The sequence below is a fragment of the Mustela nivalis genome (genome assembly GCF_964662115.1).
Source record: "Mustela nivalis genome assembly, chromosome: 12".
Taxonomy (NCBI): domain Eukaryota; kingdom Metazoa; phylum Chordata; class Mammalia; order Carnivora; family Mustelidae; genus Mustela; species Mustela nivalis.
Window position 1 is genome coordinate 60811647 of NC_139031.1, and position 27779 is coordinate 60839425.

At 33.1% G+C, this 27779-nt stretch overlaps 1 protein-coding gene across 6 annotated transcripts in view; it reads right to left on the reverse strand.

Moving 5' to 3' along the window:
- PHF14 (PHD finger protein 14) overlaps positions 1-27779 on the reverse strand; it is a 205140-nt gene that overhangs the window by 49593 nt on the left and 127768 nt on the right. For 3 of the 6 annotated variants that reach the window (XR_014301283.1, XM_082693323.1, XM_082693327.1), the window contains one exon: positions 16442-16559. Coding sequence is in view for 4 of the 6 variants with exons in the window: in XM_082693323.1 (XP_082549449.1) it covers positions 16442-16559 (118 nt within the window). In the remaining 2 variants the exon portion in view is untranslated. Of the gene's footprint in view, positions 1-16441; positions 16560-17287; positions 17315-22508; positions 25389-27779 lie in introns of those variants that run through there. The other 3 variants (XR_014301284.1, XM_082693322.1, XM_082693325.1) reach the window with 2 other exon arrangements.

Below are 27779 nucleotides of genomic sequence, written 5' to 3' on the forward strand. Positions count from 1 at the left end.
TTATTGAGATATAATTGACATATAACACTGTGTAAGTTTTAAGGTATGTAATGTGTTGATCTGACACACGTATATTGCAAAATGATTACCACCATTGTGTTAATTAACATATCCATCACATCACAATTACCATCTCCTTTTTTTGTGATGAGAACACTTAAGATCTACTTTCTTAGCAACTTTCAAGTATATAATACAGTATTGTTAACTATGATTAATATGCTTTTCATTAGACTACCAGAACTAATTCTGCATTTCAAGTGATTACACCATTTTACATCTTCACCCAAAACTCACTTGCTCCTCTTTCCTGTTAGAAGTTGCTACTGTAAAATTTTTTAGTTTTTCCTCAGTCTACTAGATGGTAGAAATGGACAACTAAAATTTGGTGAATTTGTCACTAAATTACGTCTTAATTATTGGGCAAAAAAATTTATTTAAAAATAAATATTTAGTTATAAATATTTAATTATTTTTCAAAGGATAAGATTTTAAAAGGCAGAAAGTCTCTCTTTCTAAGAAAATTAACTAAGAAAAAAATAGGTGGGTTAGGGCACCTGGGTGGCTCAGTCAGTTAAGCATCTGTCTCTGCCTCAGGTCATGAGCTGAGGATCCTGGGATCGAGCCCTGGGCTCCCTGCTTCTCCCTCTCCCTCTGCCTGCTGCTCTCCCTGCTTGTGCACACATTCTCTCTTTGTGTAAAAAAAAAAAAAAAAAATACATCATTAAAATAGAAAGAGAGAGGGCATCTGGGTGGCTCAGTAGGTTAAGCCTTCCACTCAGGTCATGATCTCAGGGTCATGGGATCAAGCCCCACATTGGGCTCTCAGCTCAGCAGGGAGCCTGCTTCCCTCTCTCTCTGTCTGTCTGCCTCTGCCTACTTGTGATCTCTGTCAAATAAATAAATAAAATATTATTTTTTTAAGTTAAAAAAAATAAAATAAAATAGAAAGAGAAAGAAAAGGAGGAAGGAAGGGAGGGAGGGAAATTGGATCATTAAACCTAAATCTCAAGTTTTCTTGTAGCTTTGGGTATGGATGCTGTCACCTGCAAAGTAAGAAAAGAAGCCTATCAAAACGACCAAAGGTATATATGGTCTCCTAAGAAGAGAGAAAACCAGGAGAAAATAAGTTCACTGAAGGGGAAGGAAGGCCGTTTGTAAAAAGGAGGAAGTTACAAGTGATACTGGAAGTTACCAGTATCAGCTGCTGCAAAGAAGAAGAAAAAAGATGAAGCGGAGCAACTGGGGAAGATTCTGCAAATCTTGGGGGGAAAACTGAATTTACAGCTCAGAGAAGATCCTGAAGATGTTGCTGAGCAATTCTAGAACTCGAAAAGAAGAAAGGGAATATGGTATATTAGTAATCCAGGAATGCTACTGTACTGAATCTGAATTAGGTATCACCAGTCTACCTTGAATCTGCCCGAGGAGGTTTGAAAGACAGTCTGTAGGTACAGTAAGTGGATATCTGGAGTAGAGACAAAACTATTTGTCTCTCTCCCTCTCCCTCTGTCCCTCCCCCGACTTGTGCATGCACATTCTCTCAAATAAAAATCTTTAAAAAAAAAGATATATCATGGGTGCCTGGGTGGCTCTCAGGTCATGATCTCAGAGACCTGGGATCAAGTCCTACATCGGGCTCTCTGTTCCACAGGCAGCCTGCTTCGTCCTCTCTCTCTGCCTGCCTCTCTGCCTACTTGTGATCTCTGTCAAATAAATAAATAAAATATTTTTTTTTAAAAAAAGACATATCGTTGTCGTATAAGACTGATGAATCACAGACCTGTGCCCCTGAAATAAATAATACATTGTATGTTAAAAAAAAAAAAGACATACTTGGGATTGGGAGGGAGACAAACCATAAGTGACTCTTAATCTCACAAAACAAACTGAGGGTTTCTGGGGGGAGGGGTTTGGGAGAAGGGGGTGGGATTATGGACATTGGGGAGGGTATGTGATTTGGTGAGTGCTGTGAAGTGTGTAAACCTGGTGATTCACAGACCTGTACCCCTGGGGATAAAAATATATGTTTATAAAAAATTAAAAAAAAAAAAAAAGACATACTGAAGGCACATAATCATGTTATGATATTCTAATTAAGTTTACGCAGTATGCCCTAAAAGTTAATAACCTTAATATCCAGGCTTCACAAGGAATGTGAAAGACTAGTCCAGAACCTCCCATATTTCCTTCCTTAGGAGTTTTCAAACATTTATATGATAAAAGGATGTGTTGCTGATATATGCTTGTTCTCTATAATCATTCATTAGGCTTGATGCAATCTTTTATTATCAAAAACTGTATATACGTTGACAAGTAGACTCAAATTATCTTACATCTGTCTTCAATGGTTAATTTTAAATTTCATTTTATTTACTTCCTATTTTCATTTCAGTTTCAGGTTTATAGTTTTCATGACCTTCCTTGACCAGGAAATAATATCCCTCTCGACAGTCTATGGAAATTTCTTCTTGTATTTCTTTACCTATTAAGAAAATCTATCTTTAGTTAAAAACAAGTTTCCTTTTATCCCCATGCCAGTTTTTTTTTTTTTTATTCAATGCATGGCAGAACCAGTGGTTTAAATATGACAGTAAACCTTTATTTTGTAAATAATATGCCTTCTTCTTATAAAATAAAGGAAACACATTAGTGTATGATCTGTGTGATTCATAGAGGACCATAATTCTATATTCAACATGAAACAGCCATTACATCAATATTTTTAAAAAATGATGTGCTAATGATCCACAATAGACTTAGAAAAAATACACTATAAAATAAAATAATATGCATTTTCAAAGTTTAGAGAGCCATAGGTACCTTAGTTTAAAAAACAGATGAATTATAAAGACAGCTTTCATGACCTCTTAACTCTAGCAAGAAATTTAAACAAATGGACTTTTTTGTGAATGGAAATGTTAGACATGACCTTACTCTATTTAGTATGGAACTCTGAAAGAGGCAAGAAATGATTTTTACTTGGTACGTGAAGACAAAAAAATAAAACAGAAAATTGCTGAAGAGCAATTACTTTTTAAAAACATTTCTTACATTAAAAAATCAGAATATTAGGACTAGTTTCGAACTTTTCTCTTTGTAACTAAAATGACTGTTTATTTTTAAGAGTAAGAAGAGATATCATTTACTGAGTATCTCTATTGTTCCAAGTATTGCCATTAAACCTTTCACAAATAAGCAACCAGAAGCTCACTGAAATGAAGCAACCTGCTAAAGGTCACAAGCATTGTCAACAGTTAATATCTGGACCCAGTCTGTTTCTTTTCAAAGCTCATAAAGCTATTTATTCTACACTGTACTGCATACTTAGACTTTCCCTATATTTTAAGTTACTGTTCTGTTATTTAACAATGCTTCAGATTTTAAGAAACTCCATAAATTTAATAAATAAATAAATAATAAATAAAATCTTAAAAAAAAAGAACATCAGGATTAGAACACTTAAATATATTTAACTTAAGAGCTCAATTCCATTAACTTTCAGAGTCATTTTTTTGAATTTTCTTAGCTTAGATTTGAAGAAGTGTTACCCGTAGATAAACGGTACTTCTGTAACCACAATACATAGGATAGAAAGAAAATTTTTAACAGACAAGTAATTCCACACAATGATGAAAATAGTTAAATGTTTAATAAATTAGAAGGGATAAACTATCTGTAGCAGGAATCCATGAAATCTCACTGTTTTTTGAAGCTAGGAGTTAAACCTTTCCTATTATTTACGTTAGTTCCATAGCTCTGAAAATGGGCTAGCTTATTCCAACTAGGACCATCTCTTTGTAGCAAACAAGGTCTCTCACCCTCATTGTATATATAAAAAGTGATTTAAAAACTAAAGGATAGAAAAAAGGAAAAACAGAAGAAGAAAAAAACTAAAGGATAGTATAAAGTTAGTGAGTTTTGAAAGGCATTCCCTTGTATGGCACCCTACTGTACTTTGATTAATTATCTCTTAGTTATGAGTTAGTTTCTTATCACATATGGTATTCCACAGCATGCTATGCAAATGCATCAGCCCCACATGCCATCTAAATTAGAATACAGTTTTGTTTTTCCAGTTTGTAGTAAGTATAATATAAAAAGTGATTTAGTTTTTCAATTCTGTAAATTATTAACATAAATTAGACAAAATTGTGTTAATATTTTTATCTAATTTCAGTGATTTCAGTAATTTTTCTTCTGTGAACATGATGTTGAAATATATACAAATGTATGTCATGAACACTGACAAACTCTTCCTGGAGGACAGAAATCATATTTTCAGAAAGATTTGTAAGGAATATCTACCCATGACATATCAAAGCATACAAATATGCTTAAAATTAACTACACAGTCCCTATGAAAATTACCTTATGTTACGGAACTACACAGATCAGTAGAGATTCCAATTCTATTATAAAGAATAACCACAAACAATCTTTCTTTAGCTCAAACTATTACTTGATAAAAGTACTACCTGGAATAGGTCTCAGAAAATGTCTAGAACCATCAAGTAAAGAACCTCTGAGCAAGCAATAATGACAACCAGTTCAGTATACAAATGTTCAGATTTCTAAAAATATTCTATTTAAAAAAACAACACAGTAGCCGACTATTATCAGTGGAACGGTTAATGATTATACTTACTGAATTCAAAAATCATTGTTACCAGTCTCAAATTACAACATCCAAAAACTAAGGGCTTAAATAAGACATTTATACAAAAAATTCTGCCTGTCACAGAAAATGTTGAAGTAACGGCCAATTGCCTGAACTTAATCTAGATATAAGGTAGAAGATTCACTGGAAGACTGTGGGCTTTATCTCACGTACTAGTGAAGAGGAAATCTAAAGTTTAAATATGTAACTATAACTATCATCAAGGATAACTACACCAGTTTTTTAGTAAGTCTACAAACTACCACAGATTTATTCTATGGTATTCTACTGTAAGATACTGTATAAACAACTTGTCTCTAGACTTTTACATACCTATCAGTAAGCAGGCAAATCAAAACTCAGTAATGCTAAAGCACTGTTGTAAGCTTTAATGCCTGTCATACAAATGCTAGAAAAATACTAGGTAAATGGTACAATTTTTACAAATATCTCAGTCAACCATGCTAAATCCATAAACTTAAAATTTAAACTAATATTAAATAAAATCCCAGACATCAAATCGATAGTTAAAATACTCTTAAAAAATCCCAGACGTCAAATCGATAGTTAAAATATTCTAAAAAAATCTTTCTTTAACAGGTAAGTTATATAGTTCAAATTTAAAAGCACTTTAAATAATAATTTAAATTTTAAAAAAATTTTTAATAAGAATTTAAAGTAATCTCTACACTCAACATGGGGCTCGAACTCACAACCCTGAGAACAAAAGTCCCATGCTCCAACAACTGAGCGAGCCAGGTGCCCCTTAATTTTATATTTTTCATAATTTTCATCATAAAAAAATTCAGACATCCAATTCTACCAGGTTCAATTAAATGTGCTTGTTTAATTTATTGTGGCAAGATACTCTTTGGAGAAATTGTTTTGTTTCATTCTTAAAGGGGCAAAATTCATAATGAATATTTTATTTGAAAATCAGCACTTATATATGTACTTTTTACTCGGGTATATCAGTTATAGAATTCTAGTTGCTAATGCAGAAAACTAGAAAATAAAGATGAAAGAAAGTCATCACTTTCCCTACTCAGGGATTTCTAATACAAATAATTGGTTATCAACTAGCACCACTTGCCTGAGGAGGCATGTATTGTATTTGTTGTTCCAGAAAATCTTACATAGGGATGTAGACGACATTTCTGTGCGTTATCAGTTCAACTTAGCACTGCTCAAAAGTAGTATACTATATAGATCAAATACAAAGAAGCAGAGGTCTCCATGCTAAGACAATTCATCTTCTAGTAGTCATACAATGATCTGCCAGGTATATACTCTATAGCTTTGCACCAAACAGATTCTTATTCTTGACTGCTCATTAAAATTATTTAGGAAGCTGTAAAAGATATAAATATCCACCCTCTTTCCCTCTCTTACCTCCTCCCAAACAATTCAGTCTAAAAACCATCAGGCTATAGTAGGCAAAATAGGTGTCTATATAGGGTGGGATTAGAGAGTGACAAGAGATTAGTTTACCATCAGGGGACTGATCATATAAAAATATTTAAGAATAATGTGAAGCACCTTGGTTAAGCATCCGACTCTTGGTTTCAGTTCAGGTCATGAACTCAGGTTCATGAGACTAAGCCCTGCATCAGATCCCTCTGCTCAAGTGCTCTTTCTCTCTCTCTCCCTCATTCACACAAACATACAAATAAATAAATAAAATCTTTTTAAAAAATATATACTTAAGAATAATGGGAGCCAGTTTTCTGTTAGGGAGTTACAAATATAGAAAGGAAGAGAGAACTGCAATGGTTTCCAATATCTACAAAGGCAGAAATATAGATGCAAATGTGTATGTACACATACATCTAATCCTTGGCTCTGTGGCTCTGTCTACTGAGAAGACCTAGAAGGAATAATGAGCACATCTAGTACCCACAGTTTGATTTCTAAATACCATTCTCCACTGAAAGGAAATGGAGCTCCTTGGAGAAATGGCTTGGTTCCAAGAATAGGGAAAGGGAAAGTATAGTTGAGCCTGGAACATCTTTAGCAAGGAAGTATTTGAATATTACTGGGGTCATGTCACATGGACATAGAAGCCGGGCTTAAGTGTCAGAAGCCAGCCTGAAGTGGCTTCTATTAGCCAAATCTGGGACAATATGAACATCCAAATAAATGGTAAACCTAGTGAATAAAAGCGAAAATGAAAGTTTGATGAGGAATAGGATATTTGCATAGTCTCAAGTTTCTTCCCCACAAATTAATTAGAAAGGTGAAGAGAATGGAGAAGACTTGCAGAAAACTTATCAAGTGATTAAAGTTATACTTTACAAAAGACAAGTTTAGTACCAGCATAGAAGTATGGTATCCAAACATTATAGCTGATGTACCTCCATACTAAAAATATTTTAAATATGCATCTTTATATATACACACACACACATATGTATGTATATATATGAAGTTACATATACTACAGTATTTACATTATTTACATTATAAGATGGGTAAGAAATTGAAGTGGGAAGCTATATAGAATTAAGTTGATTTTATTACTTATCTTGTCTATTTCTTAGGGTGCAAACACTTCATTTTGGAGGCCTCTAGTAAAAAGAATGAGTAAAATAGATGAGTATGGCAGATTTACTAAGATAGTTTTCAAAATAGGAAAAACTGATAGAATGAGGAAAAAGTGAGACACTGAATCAAGGCAGAAGCAATGGAGGAAAGGAACAAAGAGCACACTGGAGACACAATTAAGGAAGAAAATTTGAAGGACTCAGGAAGTGACTTTCTCTATGAGACAAGGATTAGAAAGGCTTGAAGATAATTCCAGCTATTTGGCTTGGATGGATAGATGGGATAGAGAGAGGAGAAAAAATAAGAGATAGGTGAAGAGGAGGATTAAGAATAAAATATATTTCTTTTCCAGGCACATAGCACTCATTAATGATGCTATTATCACAACAGAGTAAAGAGCAGAAAGAAAAATACTAATGCATAGTGATAGGTAGCAATGAACTAGCTTCACTGAACATAAACCCAATACACTGACCAGATAGCTGATGCATTAGTCAAATATCTTTGAAGCACAGCTTATAGGAGAAGGTATGTTTTGTGCATGTCTGTTTCCGTGTGTTTCTATGTGTGTGAATTTGCTTCCATGTAAGCATGTGTATAGGTATGTATCTGTGTCCATGTAGTCCTTTTTCATGAAAACAAAAGAGAACTAACTAGGTTTATAATGGGTTGATAAGGGAGAGAAAGTCTTATCATGCATACTTCATGGGTTTGGATAGAATAAAAACTCATTCTATATAGAAATATTGAATGATAATGTTATCATACCCCAAACTAATATGTTATATATAATCAACTATTTCTCAACTAGAAAAACATTATCATACTTTTAGGTAAATTGTTATTAAGTCAATATTAAAACTAACTATAAGTAGGTATATTTTATCATGTACTAAAACATTAAATTATGGGTTATGATAAGATGAATATTCTTAAGACTTCAGTGGAATTTCCATAAAAGTAATAAGCAGGATTTCTGACAGAAGGTTTTTGCCCTCATAAAACCCATAGCAATAAATCTGTTACTTGAAAGACAAAGACATGAGAATATACACAGCAATATTTTAGAGTTTCCCCTGCTACATAAAATTTGGAAACAATATTAACAGCTAAATTAATATTTAAAGTGCAATGCATTTTCAAGCACATATTCAGCTATATACCCTCACCTTGTAGTTTATCTAAAATTCTAAGCAAAATAAGTAATTTCTTATATGGGAGTTGAATTTTCATAATAAAGTCGAGACTTCTTGGACTTAATCCTGATTATGACAGAGAAAGGAAGTTGGATATGTGATTTTATGGTCATCACAATTTTACACATTCACTTCCTCCCACCTAAATTTACTAGCAACTGATTCACTTCCCTTCTCCAGGCAATAACTATTTCTATCTTACTTTTCATATCATTAAAATATACGATCATGGCAAACATACACTGTATTATCTAACAAATAATACTCCACCAAATCCAACAGAAGAAAATGAAGGACAACCAACATATATTAACTTCCACTATGGGTTTCTTTTAGGTCCTAAGATGATCCTAATTTTGGCTCAGATGTTAATAATATTTTAATATTAATATTGTAACTGATTTCTTAATTTAAAATGGTTTCTGAAGCAATTCACTGAATTATAAAGCATGACATTATATCCATCAATGCTTTCTTCTTAGGACCCAAACTGGCAAACATCTTTCAAAGGAAAATTTAAACAGAAATCTACTACGTGCTGGTCAAGAATGGAAGTCTTCAAAAGTGAACAAAACAAAATGGATGCAACACAAATATTCAAGGAAACAGAGTAAGTTTCCAGCTTAACTACTACACTAAATTTAATTTTTTTATTGGAAAAAAATATAAGCATACAATAGTCATGTTGGTATGATAAAAATACAAATCCACTTCATTGCTGTAAACCTTACAGTAAAATGCTGTGACAGTCCAGAGATTAGATACCATAATTAGATGAAATTTTGACCAAGTTGGGTGTTTATATCTGGTATTCAATCAGAGGCCAGAATACAGAAAATACAATGCAAGTTTTCTAACAATGAGCCTCCATAATGGATTTCCATCAGAGTACAAAGACCTATTGTCTTGTAAAGAGGGAAAAAACAAAAACAAAAATAAAAATACCTTATCCTTCTCAATGGCTACTGGCATTCTAGTGCATTACATAATGTATGATATACTCTTAACATATGTGAAATAGGACCCCTTTACTATATAACTTAAAGCCATTCTTTAAAAAGTGAATAAATGGGGCTGATTGGAGAGGCAAGATGGTGGAGGAGTAGCAGACTGAAATGACATCAGGTCCCAGGAGTTCAGCTAGATAGTTATCAAACCATTCCAAACACCTACAAACTCAGGAGATATCAAAGAGAAGAAGAGCAGCAATTCTAGGAACAGAAAATTGACCACTTTCTGAAAGACAGGATGTGCTGAGAAGTGAATCCGAAGGATGGGAAGAGAGATTGTGGGGGAGGGGCCAGCTCCCGGCAAGCAGAAGAGCAGTGGAGAACAAAATCTGAACTTTTAAAAGTCTGCTCCACTGAGGGACATCGCTCCATAGCCTAAGTGAGGTGGAGCCCTCGCAGGGACACTGTGGTCTCAGGACCCAGGGGTCACTGAAAGATCGGGGGTATCTGATTGTGAGAGCTCCCAGGTATCACAACAGGGAAGCAGACTACAGAGACAGAGCCGGAGAGTGAGCTTTCAGCTCGGTGTTACCTTAAACCATGATCCAAGGCACAGACGGATCACTGCTCTTTGAGCAAGGATCCCACAAGTGGCAGATCCAGGGAAACTCACCTTCCTCCTCTGCAGGCAGGAATCTACTGGATTTGGAGACTGCCAATGGGGCTGTGTGCCAGAGACAGAAACGCTTGGTCACTGGCCAGGTGAGCCCAGAGCGTGGCCGGAAATCAGAGAGATAGGAGTGATTGACTGCTTATCTCCGAGAGCGCACTGAGGAGTGAGGCCCCGAGCTCTCGGCTCCTCTGGGCCAGAGACTGGGAGGCCACCATTTTCATTCCAGAGCTCTACAAAGTGTTCAGGGAACAAAAACTCCTGAGCGTGAACTCAAGCAGATTTATTAGCCTGGCCCCTGGCAAAGGCAGTACAATTCCGCCCTGGGTAAAGACACTTAAGAATCACTACAACAGGCCTCTGGCAGAAGATCAGCAAGAATATCCAGCCAAGACAAAGCTCGCCAATGAAGGAGAACAGCTGAACTCCAGAGCTAGGGGAAAGCAATGCCTGGAATTCATGGCTTTCACTCCATGATCCTTTAATCTTGCGAAATTAAATTAAAATTTAATTTTTTTCCTTACTCTAATTTTCTTTTCCTCTTCCCTCTCTTAACATTTTTTAACTAGTTCATCTTAACAATACCTTTCTAAAAAAAATCTTTTTAAACCTTCATTATTATAGTCATATTTTATCCTTCATTGTACTTAACCTTATTTTTTGTATACATATAAGATTTTTTGTTTTCCTAAAAAATTTTGGGATACCATTTCTTCTAATAGATCAAAATATACCCTAAATCAAGCACAGGGTTTTAGTCTAGAATCCAGCCTGAACACATTCTCTCCCCCTTTTTTTTCTTCTTCTTCTTTCTAGTTCCAACCAACCTATCAATTCCTTTTTTAGAATGTTTTTTAATTTTCATTTTTATACTCATATTCTATCCCTTCATCATATTTACCCTTATTTTTGTATATAAATAAGTTTTTAGTTCTTTAATCTTTTGGGAGGCAGTTTCTACTAAGAGACCAAAATACACCCAAAATCAAGTGGGTGTCTATGTTCTATTCACCAGTCTAATATATATAGATATATATTTTTTAAAAATTACATATATATATGTATATACATATATATATATATATTTACACACACACACACACACACACACACACACATATGTATGTATTTTTTAAAAATTTCTCCCCCACAGTTTGGGGTCTCTTCTGATTGGGTCACTATACATTTTTCTGGGGTCTCTGCCACCCTTTTAGTATTTTATTCTCTCGTTCATATATTCTTATCTGGATAAAATGACAAGGTGGAGAAACTCACCACAAAAAAACAAAAACAAAAAAAAACTAGAGGCAGTACTGACAGCTAGGGACCTAATCAATACAGACATTGGTAACATGTCAGATCTATAGTTCAGAATGATGATTCTCAAGGGGCTAGCTGGGGTCAAAAGAGGCATGGAGGATATTAGAGAAGCACTATCTGGAGAAATAAAATCCCTTTATGGGTAAATAAAAGAACTAAAATCTAACCAAACTGAAGTCAAAAAAGGTATTAATGAGGTGCAATCAAGAATGGAAGTTCTTACTGCTAGGATAAATGAGGCAGAAGATAATTAGTGATAGAGAAGACCAAATGATGGGGAATAAAGAAGCTGAGCAAAAGAGAGACAAACTACTAGGTCACCAGGGCAGAATTCAAGAGATAAGTGATACCATAAGACGAAACAACATTAGAATAATTGAGATTCCAGAAGAAGAAGAAAGAGAGAGAGGGGCAGAATGGAGCAAATTACAATAGAGAATTTCCCTAATATGGCGAAGGAAACAAGCACGGAGAATGCCCCTCAAAATCAATAAAAATAGGTCCACACCCTGTCACCTAATAGTAAAACTTACTAGTCTTAGTGACAAAGAGAAAATCCTGAAAGCAGCTTGGGTCAAGAAGTCTATAACATACCATCGTAGAAATATTATATTGGCAGCAGACTTATCCACAGAAACCTGGCAGGCCAGAAAGAAATTGGCATGATATATTCAGAGCACTACATGAGAAAAGTATGCAGCCAAGAATACTATATCCAGCTAAGTTATCATTGAAAATAGAAGGAAAGATAAAAAGCTTCCAGAACAAACAAAAGTTAAAAGAATTTGTAAACACTAAACCAGCCCTACAAGAAATATTGAAAGGCATCCTCTAAGCAAACAGAGAGCCTAAAAGTAGTAGACCAGAAAGGAACAGAGAAATATACAGTAATAGTCACCTTACAGGCAATACAATGGCACTAAACTCATATCTTTCTATAGTTACCCTGAATGTAAATGGGCTAAATACCCCAATCAAAAGACACAGGGTATCAGAATGGATAAAAAAACAAAAGCCATCAATATACTATCTACAAGAAATTCACTTTAGACCTAAAGACACCTCCAGATTTTAAGGTGGGGGGACAATTTATCATGCTAATGGACATCAAAGAAAGCTGGGGTGGCAATGCTTGTATCAGATAAATTAGATTTTAAGACAAAGACTATAATAAGAGATGAGGAAGGACATTATATCATACTCAAAGGGTCTGTCCAACAAGAAGATCTAACAATGGGGCACCTGGGTGGCTCAGTGGGTTAAGCCTCTGCCTTTGGCTCAGATCATGATCCCAGGGTCCTGGAATCAAGCCCTTCATTGGGCTCTCTGCTAAGCCTGCTTCCCTTCCTCTCTCTCTCTGCCTCTCTGCCTACTAGTGATCTCTGTCTGTGAAATAATTAAATAAAATCTTAAAAAAAAAAAAAAAAAAGAAGATCTAACCATTTTAAATATTTACGCCCCTTACATGGGAGCAGGCAACTACATGAACCAATTGATAAAATCAAAGAAACACATCGACAATAATTCAGTAATAGTAGGGGAAAGATCAACAAGGAAATAAAGGATTTAAATGACACAGTGGACCAGATGGACATCACAGATATATTCAGAACATTCCATCCCAAAGCCAACAGAATACACATTCTTCTCTAGTGCACATGGAACATTCTCCAGGATAGATCACATCCTGGGTCACAAATCAGGACTCAAGGGGCGCCTGGGTGGCTCAGTGGGTTAAAGCCTCTGCCTTCGGCTCAAGTCGTGATCTCAGGGTCCTGGGATTGAGCCCTGCATCGGGCTCTCTGCTCATTGGGGAGCCTGCTTCCTCCTTTCTCTCTGCCTGCCTCTCTGCCTCCTTGTGATCTCTGTCAAATAAATAAATAAAATCTTTAAAAAAAAAAAAAAAAACAAAAAAAACCCAAATCAGGTCTCAACCAGTACCAAAAGATAGGGATCATTCCCTGCATATTTTCAGGCCACAACACTCTGAAGCTAGAACTCAATCACAAGAGGAGATTTGGAAAGAACCCAATACATGGAGACTAAACAGCATCCTACAAAAAAATTGAAGGGGTCAACCAGGAAATTAAAGAAAATTTGAAAAAATCATGGAAACAAATGATAATGAAAACACAATTGTTCAAAATCTGTGGGACACAGCAAAGGCAGTCCTGAGAAGAAAGTATATAGCCATACAAGCCTTTCTCAAGAAATAAGAAAGGTTTTAGGCACACAACCTAACCCTAACACCTAAAGGAGCTGGAGAAAGAACAGCAAAGAAAGCCTAAACCCAGCAGGAGAAGAGAAATCATAAAGATCAGAGTGGAAATCAATGAAATAGAAACCAAAAGAACAGTAGAACAAATCAACAAAACTAGAAGCTGGTTCTTTGAAAGAATTAATAAGACTTATAGACCCCTGGCCAGACTTATCAAAAGAAAAGAGAAAGGACCCAAATAAATAAAATTATGAATGACAGAGGAGAGATCAGAACGAACACCATAGAAATATAAACAATTAAAACATATATTGATCAACTCTACTCCAGCAAATCTGATAATCTGGAAGAAATGAATGCATTCCTAGAGATATATAAACTACCAAAACTGAACCACGAAGAAACAGAAAACCTGAACAGACCCATAACCAGTAAGGAGATTGAAGCAGTCATCAAACATCTCCCAACAAACAAGAGCCCAGAGCAAGATGGTTTCCCAGGTAATTCTGCCAAACATTTAAAGAAGAATTAATACCTGTTCTCCTGAAACTGTTACAAAAAAATAGAAATGTAAGGAAAACTGCCAAACTCATTTTATGAGGCCAGCATTACCTTGACCCCAAAACCAAAGACCCCATCAAAAAAGAAAATTACAGACCAATATCCTTGATGGACACAGACACAAAAATTCTCACTAAAATACTAGCCAATAGGATCCAACAGTATATTAAAAGGATTATTCACCACGACCAATGGCTGCAAGGTTGGTTCAACAACCACAAATCAATCATGATCCGAAACAAGCATCCGAATGTTTATAGCAGCAATGTCCACAATAGCCAAACTATGGAAAGAACGTGGGTGTCCATCAGCAGATAAATGGATAAAGAAGATGTGGCATATATATATACAATGGAATACTATGCAGCCATCAAAAGAAATGAAATCTTGCCAGTTGCAACGATATGGATGGAACTAGCGGGTATTATGCTAAGCAAAGTAAGTCAATCAGAGAAAGACATTTATCATATGATCTCCCTGATATGAGGAATTTAATTAAGAGGCAAAGTGAGGGGCTTGAGGGGTAGGGAAGGAAAAAATGAAACACGTTGGGATCAGGAGGGAGACAAACCATAAGAGACTCTTAATCTCACAAAATAAACTGAGGGTTGCTGTGGGGAGGGGGGTATGAGACAACTCTGTAAGATCTATAGTACAACCACTATTTTTAAAATTTTTAAATACAATTTATGTAAAGCATTTTTTTAATCATGCAATAGCTTTTATTATTAAAATCTGGGTCTTAGTAAAATGCCTGGAAAATAATTTTTGATATTGTATATTTAAAATCTTGGGCAAAAATGTTTGGTTAGTAAATAAAATGCACATTATTTTCTATTTTAATAATCATTATACAAGTCTGTAAAATTTTTTAATAAAGTTGATTAAAGAATGCTTTAAATGGTTTTTTTTTCTATAACCAAATGTTTTTCTGCAGTTTTTCATAAGTAAATTTTTACAGATGGCCTCTGTGGTAACCTAGGTAATCATTTTAACTTAAAAAATATGTATTTGGAGTTTTTTGTTTTTCTTGCAAAAACTTATATTTTATTAAAAGGTAAAACTGCAAACATTTATACACACTCCCATTATGCCTTTGGGGTTACTCATGATTCGGTATGTTCTGAAATTCACTGAAAAGTGAATTTCTATCCTTTGGAGGATCTCAAATTAAAAATGGATCATTCATTAATGAATTACTAGACTCAATCCACAAACCATTCTCCTTGGCCATTATCAAGGTTCTTGAATATTCAAAATTAGACTTAAAATCTAAAGGCAACAATTTGGCCAAAAAAACAAAGACACATACACATATACACACATTTGATTCCACCATCCGAAAGGAATTCAATATCAATTTTAACTAACTCTAGGACTGACAAATGTATTTAAATGGCATTTGAGACGGTTTCATGTCCCTGGATAGATAGCTGATTTCCATTGTCTACTTAAGGAAGAACAATGTGATTAACCTATAGCTGACCAGAATATCTTAGTTCAAATACATTCAATATTTTTGTCAAATGAGTTAAAGTACCAAGAGTCTAACTATTCACAGACTTTAAAGAAATAATAATCTTAAACTGTATATTACTACAATTTGAGATTATAGTGTTGATATTCAAAAAATATAACCTCAGTAATTTTTGGAGATAAAATATTAAACAACCTTATTCTTTTCACTTAGCTAAATAAATATAAAAAACAAGTTTTAGGTTATAAAAACTAGCTTTCTCAAAAATAGACGTCTCTTTTATTCCCCCCATATTCATGTCTTGCTTTTTTAATTCCACATAAGTGAAATTATATAGTATTTGTCTTTTTCTGACTTATTTCGTATCAATCTCAAAGAACAGATTTTATCAAACGTTTACAATACACTTAATGAGTCATCTACAAAATAAAATTGGATTTTATTGGTTATTCTGTTGACTCATATTTATATATATTAATATATATTTGTCAAAACAAATTTCTTATTACTCAAGGCAGAATTTCCTTGCCATTCCCTAGGTGTGGTAAATTAGCACAGGGTGACTTTCTTTGGTGACTAGAACACTACTTAGTATGTTACATTAACTGGAAAGTATATAAAACAGCTAAAATATTTCAGAAGAAACTACTATAATTTAGTAAAGCTGTTTATTCCTTATTTTAAGCACTATAAAATCACCATCAGAAAATATTAGTGAAGTGCATTAGATTAAAATGTTGGTCATTCACAATTATAATTCTCTTTAAAGTTAGGAAGCAGATGGTATGATATGGCTATCAAAATGAAGTAAAACACTTCTTCTGATGGACTTTTTTTCTCCTTACCTTAGAAGATGAAGAATCACACTCCTGACATATCCATCCATAGCCTGTTTGTTTAGGAGACTTTTTCAAAGGGGGATCCAAACAGCCAAAATGGTAGCACAGTCTGCATTCATCACACCTGCAGGGTAAACAGATTTATGGTATATCTAAATAGTATTAAAAAAAACTATCTTTTTCAAAGACAACTGGCAAATTACTATACATTTCAACATGGTTAATTCTATGCTTAGTTCACAAAATTATTAAATGAATGTCTATGACAAAGACAATCTAAACCTGAAATAAATGTTTTAGGAAAAAGCAAAATACAGGAATAAACTTAACAAAGTAAATATAATTTAGAACACTTTGATAGTAAAAATGTTAAGAACATGTGAATGAATGTACATGTATAGCCAAATGTGTTCAAAACTAACATAATTTCACTTTGAAATTCAAAAATTAATCTTACCCATTAGCTTAAAAACATTTAATATAAGATACATATAATTCTAGATTATAAATTCAATCTAATACATTGTAATTACTTAAAAAAAACTTAAGGTGTAATCAATCCTATGCAATTTATACCTTATTATACCTTATCACTCTTCCTCCAAGTTAAGGTAGATTGTAAATGTATGGTCTAATGTTTACAGCATGCTAACACAACCTAGCAAAAAAACCATCCTAAGAATGTGGTATCATTTTTCTCAAATATAAATATTCTCAAAATTTACCTGTCACTTTCTCTCAATGCATTTGGGTTTTCAAAGTACTTCCTAGTACACCTTAAAGCTTATGAACAAATATTTTGATAGTGTCTTTGCCACCTATGATGTACAAAATCTAAGAAAACTATCATACCTATTCTTCGTTTCAGACAATCTCATCCTGCTGACAATGAAGAAAGATCTGCATTATTTCATTGTTTTGTAAAAAAAAAAAAATTGCATCAGTTGGAAAAACAAGACCAAAATTTGACAGCAAATAACAAATATGTATACATGTTATAGAAAGGATTATATCCTCATTTTTTTTGTGCTCTTTTAACTTAAGATACTTTTCTTCAATCTATCAGATTCTCTTTGTATACGGTTTCTCTTACTGATTTAAATATTGAGAAATCCACAACTACGAAACCAAGAAAAAAATTTTATAATACATGTTATCACTTGAATAAGATATCAAATTACTATTCAATAACCTTTATTAGCAAAAAGGGGGAAGGAACTAGTGCTATAAACCACACATAAAGAAAAACAATTGTTTTTCACAATAAAGGGGACTATAAACCTCCATTTATATAAAAATTTCAAACATGCTACCAAATCCAATTGTCCAAAGACCCATTTTAGAAATCAAGAGTTTCAGAAAGTTAGCCAATTAGCCAAGTTATTCAGTTATAAAGAAATTTAAAACATAATACATCACAAGTTTATGCATTTCTTCCTCTAGAACTTTCTCTTTATGAATGAAATAAACTTACGTACTTTTCCAAAAACCTTTTTTTAGACTCAAGACACAGCCTTAGAAAAAACTGTCTACCATAATTCTAGCTACATGAAAAATAAAATCAAACAGGAATAACAGCATTTTATTTACTATGCCATTATAAATAAACCAAAGGATATTTAAAAGTCAAATTATTCAAATACCTGTTGTTCTAGCATTAAGAAAAATTACAGATAACATATAGCTAACATCAAATGTAACATAAAGAGACTAAATAGCAAGCCCACACAATTTTATGTTCTTTCTTGTCAATTCAACTTATTTACCTTTCAATAGTTAGAACTTCAATTACTTGACATATAGTTACAGGAACCTTCAGAATATGAGTACTTCTGAATTTATGAGGAGGTTGAGACTTCTAGACAGCTGAGTGCATATTCCTTCAAGCATAAAACTAGTATTTCAATCATCTTTGATGGGAAATTTAAAAAGAATCACATTCTTTGCTTCATCAAGAAAATACATTAAATATAATTTACTTTGTCATCTCAGGGTCATGAATACAAGTAACACATGTCGCTATGTCTAGCAGAATGCCAGCCTTTTATGTTTGGAGTACTATCCAACTGCTGTTCTGTTTGAATTCTCATATTCAACTTCTTATAGGTTTTCAGGGTCCTCACTTGCTTGAAAAGTATCAGCTACTGCTTTCTGATATTGTGACCCTATTTGTCTAAGCATTTCCCGAACAATAATTTGTTGTGGATTTAGAAAACAAATCTTAAAACCTCAGTAAAACTATGCAAACAGACAATTAAAAGACATGAAAATGAGAACTTCTACTGAGTTAAGTATACTGACTCAATTTTGGATAATAATAATCCTTTATGCTTCACTTCAGGTTTTTGCGCAATGTTCCTAAGAGTTCAGATTGCCAATCTGGGCTCTTGATAGGTGAAGAGTTATGGCATTAATGTTTTCCTAGTTCATATCAAATTACAACCTAATTATTGCATATTTACCTTAAAGCTGTGTTAGCTAACTTGAAATTATGATTTATAGTGTATAACTCACATCAAGCACCGTAATCAATATAAAGGTAAATTTTAATTTATTTTTCACATTCATCAGTGCAGGTGATTCTTCTTGTTATATCTATGTATTTCCAGCTAATGAACTTAAAAACAAGTATGCTACACTGATAGAGTTCCAGTTTGTACCAGATTCCAATTTATTGTAAAATCAAGTTACCAGCTCAAGAATAAATGCACAGAGAAAAGAAAGGTTTTATATGCTAAATTTGTTACATGATAATGAAGTATATGCCATTTGGAAATAACATAATCCTTACTGAGTACTTCATTAGTAATACCTTTTAGAATGACTTAATCTCCATATGGAACTCTAATGTATTTGTAATGGGTCTCAGAGGAAAGGCAAAATTTGCTTGTCAGAATTAGGGGGATGTTATAAGAGTTCTCTAAAGTTATAGCTCACTCACCAGGAAATAAAAACTGCAATTGCAAGACTAAATAACAAAAAAAGAATAGTTAATATACTTAGGAACTGTCAAAATCCAGGAAAGAAAAACACAAAGAGAAATAAATCAATCTTGAAATCACATTCTGTTAATAAATATGCAAATTAAAGCTCTTTCTATAAATGGCTTAAATTATTTCCATGTGGAAAAAGTACTATTATTTCTACATTAGAATACTGAGGACATCCATAGTTTTACGTGCTGGTAACAAAAATATCCTCGATGATACAAAGTAAACTCCAACAGGATTTGTAAGAATTAATACATCATAGACAAATTCAAGGATACCATTAAGAACTTAAGAAACCGAGGAACAATGTAGATGGTAAAAATACTGGATTAATTATTTCATTCACACACACTCCACTTTGAAACTTAAGCAACTTCTGTCAGCCAATAAATTCTGGCCATGTTACAAATTTAGATCTCTTTTAAAAATTGAAAAGCAGAAACTCCTAAGGGTCTGCAATCATTCTGCTATCTAAAAGGTGAATCAAAGTTGAAGTAGTTATTGATCAAGTTATTATTTATGGTCTCTACTATTTTTCACATATACCTGGAAACACATAACTACAGCACATAATATATATACCTAATTAATCAAAAATAGTGAATACAATGTTTTAAAATCTTTTCCAAGAGCAGTCATTGACCCACAAATGATATAACACAATATACTTTATTAAAGAACACAAATGTCTTTGTAAAAAATAAAAAAACAGATTATAATACCAATAGCACATATACTAAGTAGAAAGGCAGTATCTTAAAATATTTAAAAGAGAATATTAAATTAACCTATAAATAAATACTATGGATTTTTTAAATAACGTACAAATTGAATGCTTAAAGAAGTATCCTTTAAACACCTAATAAATATTGTACACGTTAACACTATAGGGCATTCTAAAATCACAGTTTTAATAGATAAAATGAATCCCACTTATTAAGATGAAAGGAAACCTGATTTTTAAATTAGATTATTACTAAATATAACTTCCTAGGTATCAGATTCATAAAGTATACAATGTAAATAATAAAGCAGATATAAACACAATTCTATATGTATTTAAAATACTTACTTAGTATATGGTTAAGTATAGCACCCTAGACAAAGAAGAGGAAGAAAATGACCTATGTTCATGTCTAAGATCCATACAACATGCAGTCCTTGGTTTACCTGATTACCGAGGACATGAATACAAGTAAAAAGAAACAACTGATTTATTTCTGCCTATACCAAGAAAGAGGCTAAAAACCAATATTCCAAAGGATTTCTTTAACCCTCTTAATTTCCAATTGATAATTTCATTAGAATACACTAAATAATTATTTTTAAACTAACTGAAACAATTGAGTGCACCTCCTATGCATGTAACTTATAGCCAACTTACAAGCTAAATTTCAGAAGAAGAAAAATCCATACATGGGACTTGAAAAGGAATGTACATTTTTTTTTATCAAGTTGATTCATAATCACAACTATTTTTTATGTCAAGGAACATTTTATTTAGGTCCATGTCTATATACGGTAAAATACTGATTGAAAATATATACTATTACATCTCTTCACTCAAAAGGAAACAGACTAAATATTGAGAGAACTGATGGGCTGGGGTTCTTTACTTTTTCATGATCTCTGTGCAAAACTTCTATATAAGAAAGATCAAAAGAATTAATATTAACATTACTTAAATAAAATTCACTAGCAGCTTAAAACACCTACACAAATCTATTAATGGTAGTGATAGATTCTTTCATTGAATAGTAGCCAATTATTTCAATTACTCATATTAACAGATGGAGAAAATGCTGCATTGTGGCCCATGAGTTAAATAACTTTTAAAATAATACAAGCTTAAACAAAATTTTGTATTCTACCAATCATAATAACATTTCATATCAGTAAAGACATTTTACTCCTTGTATTTTACAATTCCAGTGCAAACTATCTATATGACCATTTTCTAAATGAAATAATTCGAAAACGTACTTTAGATCATATCTCACAAATATAAGACTAATGTGGAGATCTTCAACATTTTTCCTTAGTGCCACTATAGACCTCTATTTTTATCACAGGCAATAATGAATGAATGAGTGGTAAGAAAGACAAAAATACTCTTTACCCATGAAAGTATATTAACTGAAAAAAGTATCTGGATAATTACTGAAATCCAAATTCATATTTAATGATAACTAAAATAATAACATCAATTCAGTTAGCTACATCTGTAACAGCCAGATTACAAGATCCAAAGGGAAACAAAAAAATAAAACATGAAACAAAAAGAATTCATATAAAAATACATAATTAAGGTCAAGTACCGCCTCATAGCATGAGAGAATGATGAGACATTTCCATACCTGAAACACGTCTGCTTTGTTTTTTAATAAACTGATCTCCATCTGCTCATGCCCTTGGAAATTTTTTAGCAGTACAACCTGCTGTGCTCAAGCCCCACATAACTTTGTATCTCCCTGCTCATAATTAACTAATTATGCTCTAATCAATAGTGTAGATCCTGATTTTACAATGTAAATCAGATAAATGAGATGATAGCTGGGGGTCAATCTCATTTTATTTACAAAACCCAGCATGAACATCCAATTTCATTATATCTTATGTACCTGAACAGCAGTGAATCTTATCAGCAGGTCTGCAGAAAGTCTTAAGAGTGAGCACTGGGAGAAAGAGGCCTATGTTCTTACAGAGAAAGTATTTGCAAACCATGTCCATCTCAGAAATACTTTTAATCACAATCCTTAATAGTATGTAATTTTACAAAGTGCTGACTCAGACAGGTAGGAAAAAAATCTATCTTCATATACATGCAACCCTAAAGCTGAGTCTCTCAAACAAGTTTCAATTGTCAAAAATAGTTTCAGAAGATAAAAAAAAATTTTTTAAACATTACATTCCACTCTGCCGTAGAAAGTCCTTCTACAACTCCTTGAATAGATTTTGCTGAAATATTCATAAAATAATTCCATATTGTGAATCAAGTAAAAGAGTGGTAAATTTTGTAAAATAAGGAACACTGTTTAAAAAAGAGTGGTCTCATTAAGTGATAGGAAGTATAAACAACGAAATAGGATAATGACAATAACTGATTATTATTTATTGGTCACTAATCTATTTTTAATATCATCAGTGTAAAATCAGATAAACATCAAGCAATACATGAATAATGATGGTATGTAAGTGATACATAAATATCCTTTCTAAACTAAAGATGGATAAAGGTTAAAGCTAACCCTTGCATATTCAAACATAACCCGAATTTCCAACCTTTTTTCAAATAAACAAAGTAGTGAATTATGTACAAAGGCTATGTTCTTTGACTAATTTCATAAATTAGTTACATAAAATAGTGTTGTCCCTATAATAATTAAAATTAAAAACTTAAAAAGTAAAAAAAAAATTGCTTAAATGAATTTGTAAAAAGAAAGACAGTGTATGTTATAGATACAGCTCCTATAAACTTATCTAGAAACAAATATTTTTGGAAAACTTAAGGGCTCTTTTAAAGACATTAATGCCATCTTCTATCAATTATGTAACCACAACACAATGATTCTTTTAAAAACTATTATATACAAATGGTTCTCAAAGTGGTGGTCCCTGGCCATCAGTATCACTCAGGAACTTGTTAAAAATGCAAATTTTCAAGCCTCATCCCAGACCTACTGAATCAGAAACTGGAGGGAGACAGGAGGAGTAAGGTAGGGAAGAGGATAATAAAAAGATGGAATGGACAGCAATCTGTGTTTTAACAAATCCTTCCTGTGACTCTGATGCACTATAAAGTTTGAGAATCACCACTATATACTACTATGTCATTCTTTCTGTACTTCTGAATCACTTAATTTCCTTCCTGATAGAATTAGTGTATTTTTCCTCTCTCTGCTTTGTGAGAAATAGCCATCATTTACCTAACCTACCGATTTCACACATCTGTGAAATATGTATCATTTTGTACCTATTTTTTTTAAGGGCACATTAATATCTCCTTTGAATAGGAATTGGACCAATCATGGAAACGAGTTAATTATATACTGTGGAAATATGAGAGCACTCAGGAGATTATGAGGAGAAAATGTTTAATTCTACTCCCTTTAAAAGTTCTCTTACATGTTTGCAGTACCAATGATCTTATGAATTATGAGATTTGTATTTGTGATGTGTGACAAAGATTTTAGGGTTAGCAACAAATATGGAATAGCATATCTACCACTGAAGATTTTAAGATAGAGAATGATGATTATGTAGTATTCTAATTAAAACCAGGTGGAAAGGATTTTGAATAGTGACACCAAAACCACAAGGCTTAATGGTTTCTCAAAAAATCTAAAATAAAATGACCCACTAGTAATTTCTTACCATATATCAAAGGAGGGTGAGGAACATTAGCATATTCTTTTAAGGAAATGGCAATCTGTCATTTTACTTATTATCTATTACAATTAAGCAACAGTAATAATTATCAATTTTCTCTTCAGCTTACATAGAGATAATGAGTCCTTATTCCAGAAAAAAAAATGCCTACTGGTTTTGCTACATGCTATTTATTAATAATTTTCCTCCAATGTTAAAAGATCTTTTGAGAAGTTAATAATCTCAGTTTATACATATTGTATATACATATTTCTTTTATTAAACATCTTATCCAATAAGGTTCCTTACTGTAACTACAGATTACTGGCATACAGCAATTTCATACTTGCACTTGCTTTTGCTTATCTAAACATCGCCTATTCTATTCCTAAAGTTTAAGCTATTTTCAATTGCCACTATACCTGAAAAGAAGTCCAAACCACATTTATAAATCAGGAAATTTCAAGAAACAAGTTAACAATTACATGTATATGTACATTTTAATTTCAGCCAAGAGTCTCTTCTAAATCAGTTCAAGATGGAGTGATGGAATATTCAACATATTTCTGTCGTTGATTTAAAACTGGATCATTAAAACTTGAAGATCAAATTTTAATTCTGTAAACCTCTGGAAAAATATAGATGTTGATGAAGATCTTTCAGTTGGCAGGTTGTATAGTCATTAAGCTTTGAATCTCCCTCCTTATTTCATAACCTCAAATTTAAGGTCACGAAAAATAAAATTATATCGAACACAGAAAGTTCGTATTAAATCAATGAAGACTGAATAAAATTGGGTATTACTAAAAAATATCTAGAGATCAACACAGATATATTTTACTAATGAGCTTAAAATTTGAAGTTGTAAAAGTTTCATGCTAATAATATTAGTGCTTTCACACTAGGACTAATGAGCCCAAACTAGAATGGCATATGCCTCACAAGTTTTTCACGTTTGCTGAATATTATAAATAGGAATAACCATTAAATAAGAGTCTATAGTTGTTTCCCAATGTAATATTTCACATATGAATATATGTTTTAAATTGGATGAAATAGAGTAGCAGACTAGTGGAATGCATTGTCTTTCTTGTTTGTTACTGGTATTGTTCAACAACAATGAGTAGCACATTGCATTTAAGTCCCACAGGCTTCCAAAACTCTTCAGTAAGTCCAAACACTGCATATCATCATTTGCCAAAGAAGCAAGAGGGAAAGACATTACTTAATAGGACAATTCTGACAAGACATTATCTACCATTATTAAACAATGCACATATCAAATGTTTCTGATTAGTGCAAGGAAAAAAAAAAAAGAAGAAGAAGAAAAATATAGAAAAAAATCCACACAGGCAAATTAACTGCCTTGTCAGTCCAAGCAACAAACCAATCAATTACATTCTATCCAAACCTGACAAGCAAAGGCAACTTTTTGCAGTGATAAGCTTATGGGAAGGACAAGATAGCTGTTCTCCTTTACTTTATGTACTCTATTGAGAGTGTTATCCACATTTTTAAAATCACACTTATAAAAGAGGTTTCCAGGATTGCCTCCGAGGATGAGCTGTGGCAGAGTTGGGTCTCATGAAGGGTATCTACACAGTAAAGTGATAAGAAAAGAACATTAACATTTAAAGATCATAGCAGCTCTGTACTATGTCTTATGAAACATACTAACAATACCACAGTAGATTCAAATAACATGATTTGGTCCAAAGAGATAGATACCCTAAACCTAAATGCCATGATCTTGTACAGGTTCTTACTGTTTAAAATGGAATCATATTATCCTTTGAAACACTGAGTTGCCTCCTCTTATATTATTAGTATTGTTATTATTAGCTAAAGTTGCAAATTAAATCTATCTTACTAAAACAAAAAAGAAAACATAAAAATGTTGGAGAGTTTATATTTACACAAGCAAATACGTATTTGATCAATAAATGTTTCAAGAAATAGCAGTTTGCTCTTTTTTCTTCAACTACGGCAATTTAGCAAATGCTTGTGAAACTGCGGAAGGCATATTGAATGCAACTGTGCTGAAAACAATTACACCTAATTGCCATGTTACAGTAGGGCTGGTTCTGCTCGACTATAGTCTCAGGGAGGACGTTTTCAAATGATATCTGTCCCCTGGGCCTACACTGCCTACCTTTGTTAAGGAATATAATAGAAATGCTTGGCTACAAGTATAAAATGTATATCCTGAACTAGCTATTTTAGTGGACTGTGCAACAAAAATGGCAGAGAAAATACCTCACTGTGAAGACCAGGAAGATTATGAATGTACTAATTTTAGCCAGATTTTCAACACTCATTCACCTGCATTTATTTCTCAAAACTTTTTCTATTGTTTGTTGATTATTTCACTAGCAACATGTATTCATTTGCTACCTTTGTGCCTTTATTTTCAGAGGAGAAATGTTAGGTGCTTAGTGATTAGAAGAGCTTTTTTTTTTTCTACTGTGGTAAACACAGAAATTTATTTCCTTCAGGTATCTGTCTGTACCTATATAGATGAGGTGAAACTGTCAAAGTAGTCACACATCATAGAGAAACTTCATTTTAGTATTTAATTCTGCTAGAAAGATGTGTTTAATGCTTCTAAGTTCCATTGAGAAAAAGAAAGTGAAAAGTGGCACATCACAGACAAATATAGCACTACTGAGAAGAGCTACAACACCAAGCTGAATAATTTCCAAAGAAAGCAAAAACAAAACTGTACAAGAAAAAAAAGAATATAATGTGAAACATAGTTTTCAGAGAAATGTACTTATCACCATATGAGAAATAAACAGAAAGAGCTAAAGTCCTTTGTCAAATAACAAAGACATAGGAAGAGCTGAATTCCCTTGCTGAAAAGTCATAGCGCTAACTTTTCTCAGTGCTTCAGTCTCTCAGAGCTTTAAGCATATTCTGAATGTGATATTCTGAGAAGTGCTTCGTCTGCAACTTAAGTACTACATAAACATAATGTAAGTGAAGAAAGCACACCATTTACCAAAGAAGTATAATTAAATCTTAATTACATGTACAAATGATGGAGATTAGCAGATAATCCAAAAGATGTATCTGTATTTAACTTTGAAAGGAATTTGAACATAAAAACATTAGATATCATGGAAATCTGTTTTAAACCCCAGTGAAATCTAACTTGAATTTTAACTTTGAAAAACACTAAAAAGCTATTGCTAATATTCTATCCTACAGTTTCACTTAATATTCTAAATTTCCCTTGAAGCCAGAATAAGCAGTGTGACTTGTCTGGGCTACTATCTTCCTAGGACAAAAGCCTGTGGTCTTTTACATCAGAGATCAAGTTGTGGCTTTGTATTTGTTCCATATGTATCTAGTAAGCTTACTTAAAAATTACTGTAGAAAAAAGTAATTATTTTCAAAGGGCTTCCCTGATGCATATACCAGTAGTCTGTATCTTATATAGTTAGAATTGCCTGCCAAAAAGCATTTGACCCAATAAAGTCAAATATGCTAACACAGTGTAGTCTAGAGAGGCAGTATACCTAATGATTATGTAGAACATAAGCTACATAGTCAAGACTATTTAGACTCAAACCCTAATTCTACCACTTTCCAGCTGTGTGATCTTGGACAAGTAATTCTTCTTGGTTCCCTCTCCCATAAAATGAAGATAAAAATCTGTATCTCTTTCCTGGGATTACATGAGATAAAATATGAGAAACACTAGCACACAGAGTGCCCCATAAAAAACACTCAGTAGGGGCACCTGGGTGGCTCGGTGGGTTAAGCCTCTGCCTTCAGCTCGGGTCATGATCTCGGGGTCCCGGGATCGAGCCCCACATCGGGCTCTCTCCTCAGCAGGGAGCCTGTTTCTCCCTCTCTCTCTGCCTGCCTCTCTGCCTGATTGTGATTTCTCTCTGTCAAATAAATAAATAAAATCTTAAAAAAAAAAAAAAAAGCACTCAGTACATCTCAGGAACTAAAAGAAGAGCAGCAGATTTATCAAG